The sequence below is a fragment of the Caloenas nicobarica genome, chromosome 5, assembly GCF_036013445.1.
Source record: "Caloenas nicobarica isolate bCalNic1 chromosome 5, bCalNic1.hap1, whole genome shotgun sequence".
Lineage (NCBI taxonomy): Eukaryota > Metazoa > Chordata > Aves > Columbiformes > Columbidae > Caloenas > Caloenas nicobarica.
This window is the reverse complement of record NC_088249.1, coordinates 40,471,945-40,488,080: the sequence shown is the minus strand read 5'-3', so window position 1 is coordinate 40,488,080 and position 16,136 is coordinate 40,471,945. Positions and strand designations below refer to the sequence as shown.

General features: G+C 41.9%; 1 protein-coding gene across 1 annotated transcript in view; it reads left to right on the top strand.

Moving 5' to 3' along the window:
- ITPKA (inositol-trisphosphate 3-kinase A) overlaps positions 1 to 15,176 on the top strand; it is a 38,781-nt gene extending 23,605 nt beyond the window's left edge. The window contains exons 3-8 of the mRNA XM_065636874.1: positions 1,673 to 1,769; positions 4,001 to 4,214; positions 5,880 to 6,084; positions 10,775 to 10,876; positions 11,970 to 12,041; positions 12,933 to 15,176. Coding sequence (XP_065492946.1) covers positions 1,673 to 1,769; positions 4,001 to 4,214; positions 5,880 to 6,084; positions 10,775 to 10,876; positions 11,970 to 12,041; positions 12,933 to 13,136 — 894 coding nt within the window. The 3' untranslated portion in view covers positions 13,137 to 15,176. The remainder of the gene's footprint in view (positions 1 to 1,672; positions 1,770 to 4,000; positions 4,215 to 5,879; positions 6,085 to 10,774; positions 10,877 to 11,969; positions 12,042 to 12,932) is intronic.
- Positions 15,177 to 16,136: the final 960 nt, after the last annotated feature.

The following is a 16,136-nucleotide window of genomic DNA, read 5'->3' as shown; positions in this document are numbered from 1 at the left end:
ACATCAGTGGAGTTGCAGTAAGCGCTACAGTCTTCTCGATTCTCAAGTATGTTGGATTTTCTTTAGATGCTTCCTTTCACTGGCACACTATGTTTTCGAAAGTATTACTGCTGCATGGGGTGCTTATATCGGATCTAGAGTGACTTCATTTCAGCTTGAACTGCTTTCAAAACCAAAATAAGTTAAATATAAAGAAGCAATCTTTCTTCAGAATAAGTATGCTCATATGGTGATTATTTCGTTATGTCAGTTTAATTTGCAGCATAACTTAAAATTTTATTGTGAAGACAAATCCTTAAAAGCAAGATCACTTGTGTCTGTGAGTTCACATATCCTCTTGATATATTTGAAGATAGCCACAGGGTTTTGTCCTCATGCAGTGACCAACATTGCTAGAGGATACCTTCTAAGAAATGTAGCATAAGTGAACAAGTTTGGGGAAGGTTAGCCAGGTCAGAGTGGAATCTGGAGAGCTACATTTTGCATGTGTATCGTTGCCTGTAATTTCACTTCTTGTATTTTTTCACTTCTGTAGAAGACAAAAATCAGGTATCCTAAGCACCTAAGTCGTCAGAGCACTATCCCTGCTAGAGCAGACATGGTTGTTTTGAAGGTGGATTTTTCAGATCTTGAGCAATGACCCAAACTTATTTTCAGTGAAATCACTGCCTCCTATTGATTTTAGTGAATCCCAGTTAGACCATTGATAAGCACTTCTGTAGAAGCAGCCTAACCCCCAACTACATTTGATCTCAGCAAAAAACCCTCAGCACTAAATTGTCATGCACAAGTGTCATGCAGCTCTGGTGGGGTTTGGTGGTGTTTGTTTGTTTTCTCCAGCAGGGTATCATGGGCTGTGGTTCTCTCCCACTTGGGTTTCAGTTCCAGAGCACAAAACTTTTTGACTTTATACTTTTTTTTTTTTTTTTTAAATTTTCCTTTCTGCCTTTGTGACAGAGCCCTCAGCTGTTGTTTGTGAGCAGCTGTTCCTTTCCCTGTCTGCCTGCAGCATATCCAGACAGCTGCACTGAGCGGCAGCCAAAGGTGGTCAGAGCAATGCCCAGCTTTGTTAAAAAGTAACAAGATTGGGAAAGAGGTGAGGGAGCAGGAAAATCTGTGACCTGGAGTAGATTCCTTCAGCACACTGTCAATGGATGCTGAGGGACATGGGTGACCTCCGTGTCCAACTAGAAACACGTTTTCTTTGCATCTGTCATAGTAAGACTCACCTGCTGACTCAGAGAAAGCCGTTAATCACGAAGTGATACTGAAATTTTCTGGGAAAGGAAGTATTGCTGACAGTGGCAAACAGCTTATGTTCGTGTCTCATGGAAACTTAAATGTGCATAAGTGTGTGTTCAGTATCTGCTCTCAGTACACTGCATGACTTGGGCACAGAGAGGGTCAGGTGTGGATAAGAACAGGCCTGTGATGCAGGCAGCTTTCTTGTGGATGGTAGGGCATTATATTAATATTTAAGTATTTGTCCACTCTTGGTTTTATGTACATATTTTTCCAATTACAATCATAGTGTCTGTTTTGTGGTTCCACCTTTGAGCACTTACGGATTAATGGGGAACAATTCAATGTGCATGAAGCTATGTGGTAGGTTTGTGGCATGTCAGGATTTCAGCTTTCACCCAACTTAATATTTATTTTCTTTGTATTCCAGAAAAAGGCATGGCATACAATTAAAACCATGGTTAACTTACCAGTCATCAGCCCTTTCAAGAAACGCTACTCATGGGTGCAGCTGGCTGGGCATACAGGTAAGGTGAATATCTTCAGTATGTTTCTCTCTAGAGTGGGATGGCAGCAGGAAGGAAAACCGTGTTCCTGTGTTTCTCTGTTTCCTTCCTTCAGGTAAAAAGGAAGCAGGCAATATCACATGAATCTGTGAACTGGAACATCTTTCAGTTGTGGTGGGGGTAGGGAAGGGGGAGTGATATACCTGAATGAGCAAAGAAACAATGGTCAGACTTTGGGGAAGGGCCAGGCTCTGGATGCATCCTTGTAAGGTGGTATATAGAAAATACATGTTAGAGGGAAACAAGAGGGATGGGAGAGTTGAAGCCCTAGTCCATCTGTTGCTGTGGGTTGTGGTATGGGATCATTTTTCTTGACTGATTAGCCAATGTGTTAGTTCCCTAATGGGAAGGATTACTGTCCATGCCTGTATGCATCTCAGCCCTGGCTAGGACAGTGTTTCTAATACCAACTCCAAACTCCTCATCTGAATGTAAGCCCTTAGGTGGAAAACAGATCTGATGAAAGTTGACTTGCTGACCAGGTGTTTGTATTGTGAGTCTGTCATTGTTCACTGTAGGAGTGCAAGGAGCAGCTCAGCTGGTTGATTCTACAGATGTTTTAAAAAGGTGGACCTAATTTGAAATCACTATATCTTTGAAACTGGGTCCATCTTTTTGAAGCACCCTGTAGTTTTGCATCCGTAGAAGTTGGTGAGTGTGCTTTTGATGTAGGCTTTGTTTCATTGGTAAGATTAAAAAAAAGAAAAAAAAAAAGTCATAAGGTTTGCTTTTCTTGTGCTTCATTTAATTCCTATGCAGCCCTTGTTCCTAAAGTGCTAGTGTGGGGTTTATTAGTACACACGTGGGCAGGCACCTACGTTGCATCGTGCTTTAATGCAGTACCTGAACCACCTCTTTATATGCTAATGCACTAATATGATGCACTTCAAAGCTGTGCAGAGAAATTTATTTAGTCCTAGAAATGGAGTAGCTGCATTTTGCACAGTGCTGTTGGTGGGACTGACTTGCAACACGCAGAGTGCCAAGATGACCAGTCTTCTTGCAGTTTTTATCACAGTGTGTATGGCGTTGGCTTGATCTGTGTGGAGTGATGCACTGGTTGTGTAATCATAACCCTTCTGGAGGCTTGTGTATGTAGTAGGGTGGAAGAGGGGGGTTAAGAGGTTAAGAGAGATACTCTGCAGTTTGCTTTAGATAGTTTTCTGTGGTTGCATTTAGTCCATCCTTTTGGCAGCTGTTTTTCTCTGATACAACAAGCTCTTTCTAAATTAAAACCTGGGCCATCACCACCCTCGCCCTTGTGCTGTGGCAATGCCAGTTCTAGGATTTGTCAGAGAAGAGCCAGTTTGCAATGGCTGAAGGATCCTGCTGTGATACAAGTTCAGTGTTAGCCACAGGATTAATGAGGCTTCTACTTTGGCGCCTATTTTATGTCATGTAGATTAAAGGGTACCTCTGAATGAAACGTGTACTTTTCTCAGATGTATTGGCAGGTTGCAGGACAGGAGAACATCTGGACAGGAGACTCCAGACAGATAGAGTCTAATTACTGCCAGTCTTGGCCTATGCAGACTGTCATTTGTACTGGATACCATTCAGACACAGGGTTGTAAAAAGCAGTTGCACCACAGGCTGTGCCTGCAGATTAGCCGAGCTCTGGAGCAGAGGCAGAACCCGGAGGTTACACACATGTGCGGTCACAGAGTGTGTGCACAGCAAGGGCAGTGCTTGGCTCTGGCCTGCTTGTGGCTGTTGAACGATCACTGATTGACCAGACTGCCTTGGTTACGTACACACTCAGCAGGTATACCCTATGTGAGGATTAAAGACAAAGCCAACACTGGCAGTGTTATACAGCTTTAAAATAGCCTGTCAGAGGATTAATGAATTCTGGCTTGTGGCTTCTTCCTGTGCATTTTAATAAGTATAGTAGTGTTTAATATCCTAACAAAGAGTTTAGCATGGAAAAAAAAACAATGGCCTGGAGCAGCTGCACTCCTTAAAGCTATAAACTCTGACATGGGAATGTATCCAAACAGACTTTCACTGCCAACAGCTGTGTTTGTCCTGGGTGCTTTGTTTTTTTGTGAAAAGCATGTTGTCTTTTCTGTTTGGGGAAATTTTTAACTGGTGTCAAGAGGCTGAGGTAGATGGAGCTGGAGTGGTGGGGAAAGGTGTTTTTCTTTTTTGCAGTTCAGTCTTGTCAGCATGTGTTTGATTTTCTTTTTTAGGGAGTTTCAAGGCAGCTGATAGTGGGAAGATTCTGAAGCGCTTCTCAGAGAATGAAAAGGAGTGTTTCGAGCGATTGATGAAAGACCCGCTACGCTCCTGCGTCCCTTGCTTCCATGGTGTGGTGGAGAGAGATGGCGAGAGCTACATTCAGCTGGATGACTTGCTTACTGATTTTGAAGGGCCTTGTGTGATGGACTGCAAGATGGGGATCAGGTGGGGTACATAGAAAGTGCATTTGTAGGATGCAGGGGGATGTGGTCATGCTCTGTCTGGAGGAGTTTGCTAACATTTTTGGAGCCTTGTGATTCAGTCCAGACAACCTGTTGTTGGTTTGGCAATCACCTTGGACAACCTGAGGAGAGTCTGTCCCATTGTTGACTGATTGTACATGGATTCTGGAAACTAACTGATGTATAGCTTCAAAAACTATCCACATCAAGAAATTTCCAGAGGTGATTTAAAACAGAGTTTCCCTGTAGTGGCCTGATAATACATGGGAGAAAAATTACATGATTTATTCACTGCTAGTTCATTTAATCTTTGTGTATGCAGTGATTCAAAAAAAACTCCATGAAGAGTAAAATTCCCATTTCCAAATGTGAATGACTGAATAGCAGCATGAAAGCCCATTTCCAGTGCTTGAATGAGTCTTCACTGGTATTGATCTTTTCTGTAAAGAAAATAATTGACCATTTGCTCATGACTGATCTATGTTTTTCCCTATTGTGACATCTCCATGATGCTCACTTTCTTTTCCTTCTCTTGACTGTGATTAAGAGGAAAACCTCAAAAATGTTATTTAAGCATAACAAATAGATAAGGAATATGTTGAGAGCCTGCAGTAACAGTGCAGAGAAGTATGAACTGTCATAGTGATCTTTTGGGTGCCAGCTCAGATGCTGAAGAGTCATTGTCATAAATGAGTTATTCAGCTTAAAGGAGTGCAGAGAAGCCTGTTCAAATAGGTGCAGAATCTTTAAATGAATTGTCAGCTAAATCAGAGTGGAAATTTGTAGCGCTAGTATGCCCAGAAGAAAGAGGAGAAGCATTTGCAGCAGTACATATTTTATTCAAAGTAGGTGGCATTCTGGTAATGAATGACAGCCTCTCCTAAACATCAGCCTGGTTTATTACACTGTGATGAAGGCGGTGCACTCCAGGTGCCTGACGAAGTGCAAGCTTTGTGGAGGGAGACAAGCTCTAGGAGTCCAGTGGAATATAGAGAACGTTGATAGTGTCTTTCTAATGGTTACCAGGTTAATGGGTGGAGTGGTAACAGCAAAGTGTGGACGGTTTGTCATCATTCACCTTCTCATTCTTAGTTACCTCTTCTGGTTTGGAACTGCTCAAATAATCTACTTTACTCTTTAATTTTTAGTACATGAAGAGTGATTCTGTCTTTCACTGTCTGATGCATTAAGTAAAACCTTAAGTGCTTTCTGAGGCCTAAAACCATTACACCTGACTGATGTTAGGTTTTTTTGAGGGGAGAGAAGACAGTAACACTTCAGCAGCCCTATTTGGTTTTGATTTCATTTTAAATGATCTCTCCTAACTGTCCTCTGTAAACACAGCTATTTCATGGCATGGTAGGGATTCAGCTTTCTCCCATTCTGTAAGCAGGAAATAACAACAATGTGTAACCGTACTTAAAGATATAGTTAGAACAAGAAGTGAATGACAATTCCTGATTCATGAAACTGTTTCACTAAATATGCCTGCACAGTCATTATTCTGTGTTCTTTAGTTTCTCCATATACAAAACTGGGGTAATGATAACACTCTCTTGGTTGACATTTCTTGAGGCCAGTTTGTAAGTTGTAAAAAGAAATCTTTGCGGAGTCCTTATGGTTTTGTTGGGATGTGATGTTTTTGCAGGACATACCTGGAGGAAGAGTTGACCAAGGCCCGTGAGAAACCAAAGCTGCGTAAGGACATGTACAAGAAAATGATTGAAGTGGATCCTCTTGCCCCCACAGCTGAAGAGAATGCCCAGCATGCTGTCACCAAACCCCGATACATGCAGTGGAGGGAAACCATCAGCTCTAGTGCCAACCTGGGCTTCAGGATTGAAGGGATTAAGGTAATAGTTTCACTTCTGCCTGTTCTTGGAGACCAAACTTTGTTTGGTTTTTTTTGTTTGTTTTTTTTTTTTAATTAATCAAAAAGCTAGTGTGCATCTGTAGCCAGGTTTTCCAAAGGATTATGTGAAAATGCACTAATTGAAACCATGAAGTTCAGTGTATTGTGGTTTTAAAGCATCCATTGTACTTATAACAGTTGAGTCAGTGAAGTTAAGCATCAAATGCACATCAGCAAAACTTGGTTCAACCACAGAGACATTGCAGGAAGCACTTGAGCAGGTACACAGTGTAGACAGAATGAAAATGAGACTGTTGTAAGGGATAATTCAGAACTGAAGAAATAACCACCTCTCTCCATGCAATTGCCTTTTTTTAAATCCAGAAACTATACATATTTATTCCAAGCGAATCATAGTAAAGTGGTTTTGTTCCAGTTATGTTTATTTGCAAGGCATGTTAAAAGGCTTAGATATTCATGGGATTGAGGAAACCCCTTTTCCTTTTAAGTACATTACAATATCTGGTATAGATGAAGCTGGAATAAAGCCAAAACAACGAAAATTAAAATTTATCCATCAACAAAGTCCATCTACTGTTCTCAATTGATAAGTGTGTGCCCCTATACCATTCCTAGGATACCTTACAGCCATAGAAGAACCCTGGCAATTTTCTTTCCTACCCATTAATTTTTTGTATTTGTTGTGTCCCATGGCAATGTTGGATACCTACCTAGAAACCCATTAGGATCTACTCTGAGAATATCAGCCACCTGACATAGCTACTTGAATGTTAACACTTGCTGGAATCCAGAAGGCTGCTTTCTGCTTGCACAGCCTGTCACAACTGGCCTTAAACTAGTTTGCTTGGGTTTAGATAGTGGGGTACCTGTACCAGCATGGTGAGGGCTGCCCAAACCCACCCAGACCCTGGATGAGTACTCGTCCCCTGAAGCCCCTGATGGGATAGCTACGGAGAGGTTAGCATGGGTTACCCTGTGTGATTTCAGGATGTTCCTGGAGCATATATATTTAATTTTGCTATGTTAGGACATTGCAAATTGTAATCTGGATTAGTTTTGCTTCTGTTTCATATTTCAAACACAGAGGAAGAAGAAAGAGATTAAAGAGGGTGACACTGACAAGCAGAGGCTCTCTAAACACCCCTTTCTTTTTTCTCTGCTTCCATGTGTTTTCTTCTCCCTTCCTCATTTGCAGATTCTCCTGCTATGAGACAGGAACCAGGGCTTCCAGCTCATGCTGTGCTAGACCCCAGTATGCAGTGCCACCCACTCCTGGCTGTTAGACACCGGCATTCTCATGCAGGAACTGTCTGGGTGGTAGATGATCTGGCTCCAGTCCAGCCAAGACACTTCCTGTCTTACCCTTTAGCCATCTAATGATGTTATCAAGATACCTGTTATATTCCTAAACCACTTAGGTCTTTGGATGCTCTGTGTAAGGGAGTCAGAAACCCAAATGATCTCAAGACCTTTTACGTATGTTGTTGGAAAGATAGTTGGTCAGTGTAGAAGACTCACAGATTTATGTCGAGTCCTGGAGAGTGACTGCTGAGCTAAGGGAGCACAGGGGAGCTCCAATAAAACCTCCTGGCCTGTTCTTTGTGGTTTGGCTGGTTATCAGAGGTGGGTAGGACCCACATACCACACAGTCTGTGTGGTATTTCCCTCCACTGAGGCAATGCTGTACATGTGCAAAACTGGACACGAATACTTTATCTTTTATTAAGCACAGGAAATGCTTTGGAGCACTCCAGTACATTACCTTTTCCTCTGTCTCCCTGTGCTGTTATGAGGGATGTAGGTGTCATTCTCTTATTTACATGGAGAAATGGTGGCAGAAGTGAGCTGTTCAAGCAATACAGCTAGTCTGTACTCCTCACAGTTGCCCTGTAGCTGAACTGTACATCCCATTCTGTGTATGCGCAGAGGAGTGAAGCTGTGCTGCAGAGATCCCCATTTTGAGAGGAGAGCCTGTAAGGATCAGTGGTGCCAGCTAGTGGTTGATAGGAAAAAGGGGTTGTTCTCCTTGAGTACCCTGATAACTCCTGGAGTTAGCTGCACAGAAATGTTGGGTTTGGTCATTCAGAAATATTCCTGCCCTGTGGCTGCTGGAGTAAGAAGCAGAAGCAAAGAAACTGAAATCATAGAAGCCCTTCTGTGAAGTGGTTGCTGACAAGTGATTCACCATTTGCACCGCTTCATCAGTGGGGTGCCTTTTCTCTTTAGGTTGATCCATCTCTTTTCCTTGCCTTGCTTCCATATCTCTGAAATAAAGACAGGTTCATTTATGGGATTTGTCCCTCTTCCTCTTATAAAAAATAATTTGAACCATTTGGTTTTCTTACAGCTGGCATCTGACACTCAGTCTCTTGTGCCTGCCAGGTTCAGAATGCAGGTTTCATCTCTGGAAGGGGCACACTAAAAGCTCGGCATCACAAATGCTTTCTCTATAACGCTAAGCTAACAGTTTTGCAGAGCAGAGGTGCATGGGACTGAGAACCAGGAGTTCTGGCTTCCCATTCTGTCCCTGAATCTCTGTGCAGTTTGGGAAGTTACTTCTGTTGGTACCACTCCTTTAGCTGTAGATCAGGGATAGCCATTTTCCCAGGAGGACATCAGATTTATTTAATAAATCTTTGCAAATCCTTTGTGAATCCTTAACCCAGAGCCCTGTAAGGGAAATCTGCAGAAGAATCTGAGCAAGACCACACAGGTTAAGGTAGATATCAGTATTTTATGGAGCTCCCAAACCTGCCTTCCTGCTAGCCATGTCACTGTCACATCTAATGAGAAGTAATGGAAGTGGCCCACTGGCTGCGCTGTGAACAGACTGCTCTGCTGCGCAGGAATGTATGTGGAGGCCCTGACAAAGGTATGACTTCAAGAAGTGAGTCATTTGAGCACCTCCTGGGGATTTTGTACATCCAGAGTTGTTGTGAGGACCTGGTACACAATACGAGGGATGGTGCCATTCAAAATCTGGATGTGGTTTACAGCAAGTAAAGACAGGCAGCAGTTAGGTTTCCTGCCAACCACTGCAAAGGAACAAACCCATAAAAGTGTTTCCAAACAACAGGGAAGGAAGCAATAGTTTGTCCAGACAAAAAAGGATGAAAAGCAAAAACACAGCAGCTATTCCAGACTGCTCTGGGATTGGGGCATGGAGAAAAATTATTTTTAAAATAACTTTACTCCAGTGAAGAGGTACAAGGCATCAGACTAAATTCCAAATTTCTATGTGCTGTTGAGCATTATCATACCTCAGATCAGATGGCTCCTAACTTTCACTGCCTACCTGCTGAACTTCTCTTGCTTAACTTACACATCTCATCAGGCTGACACGCTGTGCTTGTATCTGGCCCACAGCCTTGGAATAAAACTCTCTTTATTCTGCTGCTAGAAAGTCTGGTAGGTGGGAGGCTGCTCTGCATGACTTTGCCATTCAGTCAGTTCATTCTCTTGCATGATAGATCTGGAAATTTGGCATCATCAGATTTTTTTTTTTTTTTTTTTTGGTGTGCATATGTTATACCAGGGGCTGAGTTCTGCTTTGGAGTAAATAGTGTTTCACCTGCTGAGACTGGAGCTGAATTTACCCAGTTTTGGTGCAGTGACATTTTAATGACCTGTTGATTCATACTTATAATGGAAATGAGGGATTTCACTGGACTGATACAATGGAGGGGAACAGAGTTTGATAATCCTGCAGGCTTTTAGTGGATACAGCCTACCAACTGCAGTAATTGCTGTATTTTACATGCACGTCCTAAAAGCTCATATTTGTGTCTTTTGAAGCAACAGGGGTGTTCTTGGAGAAATGCATATTCATATAGTCTGTTGACAGACGTCTCCGATTCATGCACTGCTCTTATTTACTTGTAGCTCCACAAGCACAAACTGGTCACTTACCAGCACATAAAAAGACTTGTTTTTTCCGTAGCAAGATGCTTCTGTACTGAGCTGTACTGCTGGCACAAAAATACTCTGAATTTCTCCAGGACCCAGTTGGATACAAGCATGCCCGCACTGTCCTTTACCCAAATTCACACACCTGCTTTGTCACTGCATTTGTGTCACTGCCAGCATTGCAAATCCCGAGTTGTTCTTGTCTCCAACTAGCTTTATGTTCTGTGACTTCTAGGTCACAATAATGTGCAAAGGTATATTGAGAACTGAGTTTTAACCACAGTTCTTTGATTTCCCCATTGAAAAACAAAAACAAACGAAAAAAAAAAACACCCAAGCAAAAAGGACTAGTAAAGTTGTGTTTCAAAACGTCCTCTTACAAACCCCCAGCCAGAGCTTGATGACACCAAGCCAGATGAGAGGACAACCAAAGAGGTCATTGTGGTTTGCCCCACTGAACTTTGCACTGCTAGTACTGATGAGTAAGAAAACCCTCCTGCAGGCTCGTAATATCATGAGGTTTGTTTTTTTTTTTTTTTTTTAAACTGCACTCAACAGGAAGAAAGTGCCATTAAAAGTTATCCAATCAGCTTTTATAGATTTTTCTTCTCCACCTCTTGCTTGGTTTATCTGCTCTCTTCCTGTTCAACTACTCACTTTCATCTGGTTAGCAGGAGCTGAGCTGTTGATGGTTCAAGAGGATTGACTGATGAGGGGAATGATATATGTGTAGTATAGATTTGTCTCTGTGTGTTTTTGTGCAGAAGGCGGATGGAACATGTAACACAAACTTCAAAACTACAAAGACACGGGAGCAAGTTCTACAGGTTTTTGTGGAATTCATTGAGGGCAACACAACTATTCTGGTGAGTTTAAACTTTCATGTTCACTCATCCTTTACCCAGTGAACTTGCTTCAGGTCTGTGCTTCCTCTGGTATAAGAAACATTAATTAAACCACCAAGGAAGAAAATGGTTTTGACTTCTAGTCCCTCTCAGCAGATGGAGTGGACATGGGGACTTGGTGGGCTGTGAGAAGTAGTTGGCTGAGATCAGTTTTGTCAGCACTTGCCATGAGTTCACCCCAAGTTCCTCATGCTAGCAAAACGTCAGTCAAGCTAACGTATGGCTTCCCGTCAGCCTCAACCAAGGGCGTTGGGTGCATCGGATGGATGATGATGTCTGAGCAAGGATTGTGTTGGCAGGAAAACTTGTGATTTGGGAATTCAGTCTGGAGAGGATAAAAACAGAGCATGGGGGCAGGAAGTGAGATTGGTGGCTGGCTGTGCTCCTACGTGTGAGACTCGCCTCAAAAGAGCGATTCCGGTGTGCTGCTTCACGGGTAGCACAGCAGGCATGTGGCAGATCACATAACATGTCTCTTATCTTTGGAACTTCAAAGGGTGCCGTAGTGCTTTGCTGCAGTGTAGAAGCTGTGATGAAGGCAGATTAGCCCTCCAGGAGGAGCATGCTTTGTAACGCAGGGGAGCATTAAAAATGTAGACTAGAGCTTTATGCATTTTTTTATTTTTTATTCCCCTCCCGCCCATGGTTGGAGCTCCTTGTCTCTCTAAGACAATTTCATTCTCTTTTTACTGTGGAGAATGGAAAGATTTTTAATTGCTTGAAATATTTTTCTCTTTATTAAAACAATAACAAAAAAAATGATGCAGAAAGTCTTAACTGCATCCAAAGCAAGACAGATAAGTGTGCCTGATGTAAGACATGCAGCAGAGGAACTCCAGTCTGTTCATTCATTATGAAAGCCTGTTGCAGTGTGTTTTCAGATTGACTTCTAAATTATGAACCTGTTGCTTTGAAGGACCTCTAGCCTAAAATTAACATGATCTCTTCATTATATTGACTCTTGTAAACAGTATCTTCATTCATTCTTTACGTAAATGTTTGTTTGGGGGGGTTTTTTATTGTTTTGTTTGTTTGTTTTCTCTACTTCCTCCAGAACAAATACCTCAAGCGTCTGCAGGAAATTCATATCATTCTTGAATCCTCAGACTTCTTCAAGCGACATGAGGTAAGCAGTGAGTGTAACGGTGTGGAAGTGCATTGCTGCTTTGTTTGGTCATTCAGATGTACTTCAGAATAGTCTGCTGCATTAGTAGAAAGGAGTTTGTAGTAGAAGAAAACTAATATATGTTGACAACACAGGTACCACAAAGGCTCCATCACGACAATACAGAAGATTAAACCAGTTGAGGAGTAATAAATCCTCCCATCTTTATAACATCCCAGCACTTATAGCTCTGGGCCACTGCAGGGAATGGTTTATTAGTACCAGTTTCCTGTGGTTTCTCTAATCTTGGTGTGTTCCAGTGGGAATCTTTACAGGGGAATGCTGACGTGGGAGCTTGCATTTGGTACAGTAGCATTCAGTTGTAGTTTGACAATGAAAGATTTATTAGTTATATTGGATTTATGTTGAAACACGGTATAAATTCTGCTATGTATGTTCTCCTTGTATGCTTTGCTGTGGAGAAGGCATCGTTAGCATTATAAGTTCTGCTTGTTACAGCTCAAGATTTTGAGTTCAGACATTTTATTTTACTATATTGATTTCCTCTTGTCACTGGAGGCATTTTTGTTAATTATGGGTCATGGTCTTTCTTTGAAAGCCATCACTGGCTTTTGCTGCAGTGCTCAAATGGAGACCTGCTGACAAGTGAGCTGGAGAATTGGTTTTCTTCCCTTTGTCTACTGGGTCCCTTTTCCCATTTACACATTACTGATTGATACAGTTTTGCAAAAGGGGCATGTAAATTGTCAATGTCTAAGTGTAGCCCCAAAGTCTGTTGGGTCACAGGTGAGAAGGTCATCTGAGGAGGTCACCTTCTTAGTGGGAAGTGTCAAGTGATGGAGGAGAGCTAAAGATGCATTTTTAAGCACATCATCTCAATCTGTCTTCCAGGTCGTTGGAAGTTCACTACTTTTTGTACATGATGGCAGCGGGAATGCCAATGTGTGGCTGATCGATTTTGGAAAGACCACCCTTCTCCCTGATGGGCAGACACTGGATCACAGGATCCCCTGGCAAGAAGGCAACAGGGAGGATGGGTACTTGTTGGGATTGGACAATTTGATTGACATCTTGGAAAGCATCACTGAAAGATGAGTTGAGAATGGCACAAAACTTGCAGGGCTGCTCTGTAACTTTCTGCTCTACTGGGATCACTCAGAAGGAAACCTTTACTCTCTCCAGACTCCTGAGGTCATCAGTGCAGAGGGAGCTGCATCCAGAACCCAGCAGTTAGTGATCAAAATGACTTTGCATCGGCCCTCTATGAACCTAAGTAACTCCAGATTGGTCTGTATTGCACCAGCCTGACTCCAGAGTAGTCCTCAGAGAGCTAAGATCTCCGTACTCAGGAATCACACCAGCATGAGTCAAGAGGTCTGTATGGTAAACCAGAACAATTCTGACTTCTGGCAAACAGATGAGACTCCAGATTTACCTCTTAGTGAACCAGAGCAAGTGCTTGGGGATTCAGGGTAGGAATAACATTTTTTCAGAGAACTGTGTAGTTTTGAAACCAGCAAGAGTGATGTTCTTTTTTTTTTCCCCCCTAATTCCAAGTCTCCTTGCTCCTGTGTACACTATAGGTTGGACCAATAATTTCTGCTGCATCGTGTAACAGTGTGTGCACAAGGTGGACATGGATGATAATCACAAGAAACCTGGAGCAAAGGGAGACAGCAGTTTGTAGTGGCTGGATGTGGTAACTGCTGTTGACCATTCCTCCTCTTCCCTACCCTACCCTGGATTCACTTCTACCCAAGAACAGCCTTTGCTTTTTATGTAGCCTCTCAGGAGATTACAGGTACTCTAGGGAGAGAATAGCAGCCTATTGTCTTCAAAAACATTTGACTTTCAGACTGGGTGGGCTGTTGGAAAAGTGCCTAGCTTGGCAAGTTTGGCCTCTTGCAGCTGAACTACAGTTCTGAAAATCAGTAATGATTCTTTAGTACACAGACCAGGGAACTAAGGGTTTTTTCAAGGCTTGTTTATTTTTAAAGATAAAACCCCTATACACATGCATGCATGCACTAGTAGCCAGCAACCAGTATGATCTCTCTTAAGAACATGGTTTGCCTGTCTCCTAATGCACGTGACTTCTTGGCCATGTTCCTGTTCCCAGATATGACGCTGCCTCTTAAGAGTATAGACTGGTGCAGCGCTCAGGAAGGTCATGTTTCTGTATTCACAGAATTACACTAATGATGAGGTAATTCCCAGGCATCCTTCCTCCAAGGTATTAGCTGTTAACTCAGGGCAGTTTGGGGGAAGGAACGTCAATATATCACATGCCCTAGTCCCTGTCTGGAATCGCAGGGCCATCTGTGATTCATTCTTTTGCTGTGGCCCAGGCACAGCCACAGAAAATTCACAGTGTTTAGGTTAAAGTCAAGAAAGACTGAAGTTATTTCTTGTAATAGCTTCACATACCTTCTCTGTTGGTTGCCTCTAGTCACTTGAACAGTTCTTGAAATACTAGCAGTATAAATACTATCAGTATTCACATGTTCACTCACATTCCAGGTTTTAATGTTAATGATGTGATGATGCAGTTTTCAAAATGAGGACAAGATTTACATAGCTATTTGATTGTTAATCCCCTTTCAGCATCTAAAGCTAGTAATGCATTGATGAGAAATGGCTGTCTTGCTGGTGTCCTGTGCTCAGGAGAGATGCTGAGAACTTTAGGATATATGAAGGTGACTCTATGCTTTGGGAAACCACTATTTCAAGAAAAATAGTGATCATGAGCAAAAGAAGACTGTGGAGTCCAGATCTGGAACAAAATCTGTCTATAACATTTGTAATTAGAATTGAGGAGTCTAAAATAGGTTCTAAAAAGAATTGCTTTAGATAACACACTACTGTACTTAAAGAGATCAGTCAGATTTAATGATTTTTTTCATCACCTCTAAACAAAACAGCAGTATTAAAAATTCAGGTTCAGTTGTGACCTCAAAGTTAGATGACATGGAGTGGGTATTCTCTAGGAAGTAATGACATATGGAAACATTTCATCCTAAATCAAAAGTTATTTGAAACTGGTAATTATTTTTGCACTTCACTGCAAATTCAGAATTTTTCTGTGGCCTCCCGGATTCCCTCTCAGTTTTATTTTTATGATAATGAATTAATTAATTTTCCATTAATTAATTTTCTACTTAGAAGTTTCAGAGTGTTTCCACTTTTTTTTAAGTGACAGTGAGCCTTCAATAGACAACACAGATATTATCATTCCAGATGCCTCCTAACTTCTGAACTGCTATGAGATGATGAATTACTCTGTGGTGAATTTCATACAAACAAAAAACCATGTCTTTCTCCTTTCCTGCAGCCAACAGGTAAACAGTGTGTAAGGAGAACAGGAAGTAAATAGGTCTCACAAGGGAGGACTTTAATAACAATGCCTTTCCTGTGAGACTGCAATTGAAAGCAGTCCTATCAAAATTAAAAAAAAAAAAAAAAATTAGAGTTAGAAGTGAGACTGTTAAGGTGATTGAAGATTAATTAGGCAAACCACTAATGAATTCTAAGTTAAATTTCTTTCTTTTGTTACCACATATGTGAAACCAGTGTAATTTATTATCTAGAGGGGAGATTCAGAGGTTAAAAGTTTATGCTCAAATGTCAGTTGAAAATTTGAGACAAACTTTTAGAATGACTGTCCAGTTTCAAAGGAGAACTAGCAGCAATATGGTACCAGTAGCTTAAAAAAAAAACCCAACTGCTGTGAGCACCTGGATGATTTGCAGTGTGTGGTCTTGGGGAAACATGGAGGAAGATCCATTCCTCTGCAATAGCTGAAAAGGTCAGGGGAAAAATGACTTCTGCTATAGCAGACCCTGGTCTGGAAGCTCATTCTAGATGATAAGTAGTTCTAGCAAGTTAGTTCTGAAATGGCTCTTTGGCTTACTAAGGGATTAGAAGGGAAGAAGCCACAATCTGCTGCTGTTGTGGGAAATGGGAAAAAGAAGCAGCTTTTCATTAGCAAACTGCAAGTGTAGGACTGCAAATGAGCACTGGAGCTCTGAGAGGCTGGAGGCTATGAGCTCATGAGCAAACCACCACAGGGTCAGATACCCTGATTCACACTGGATG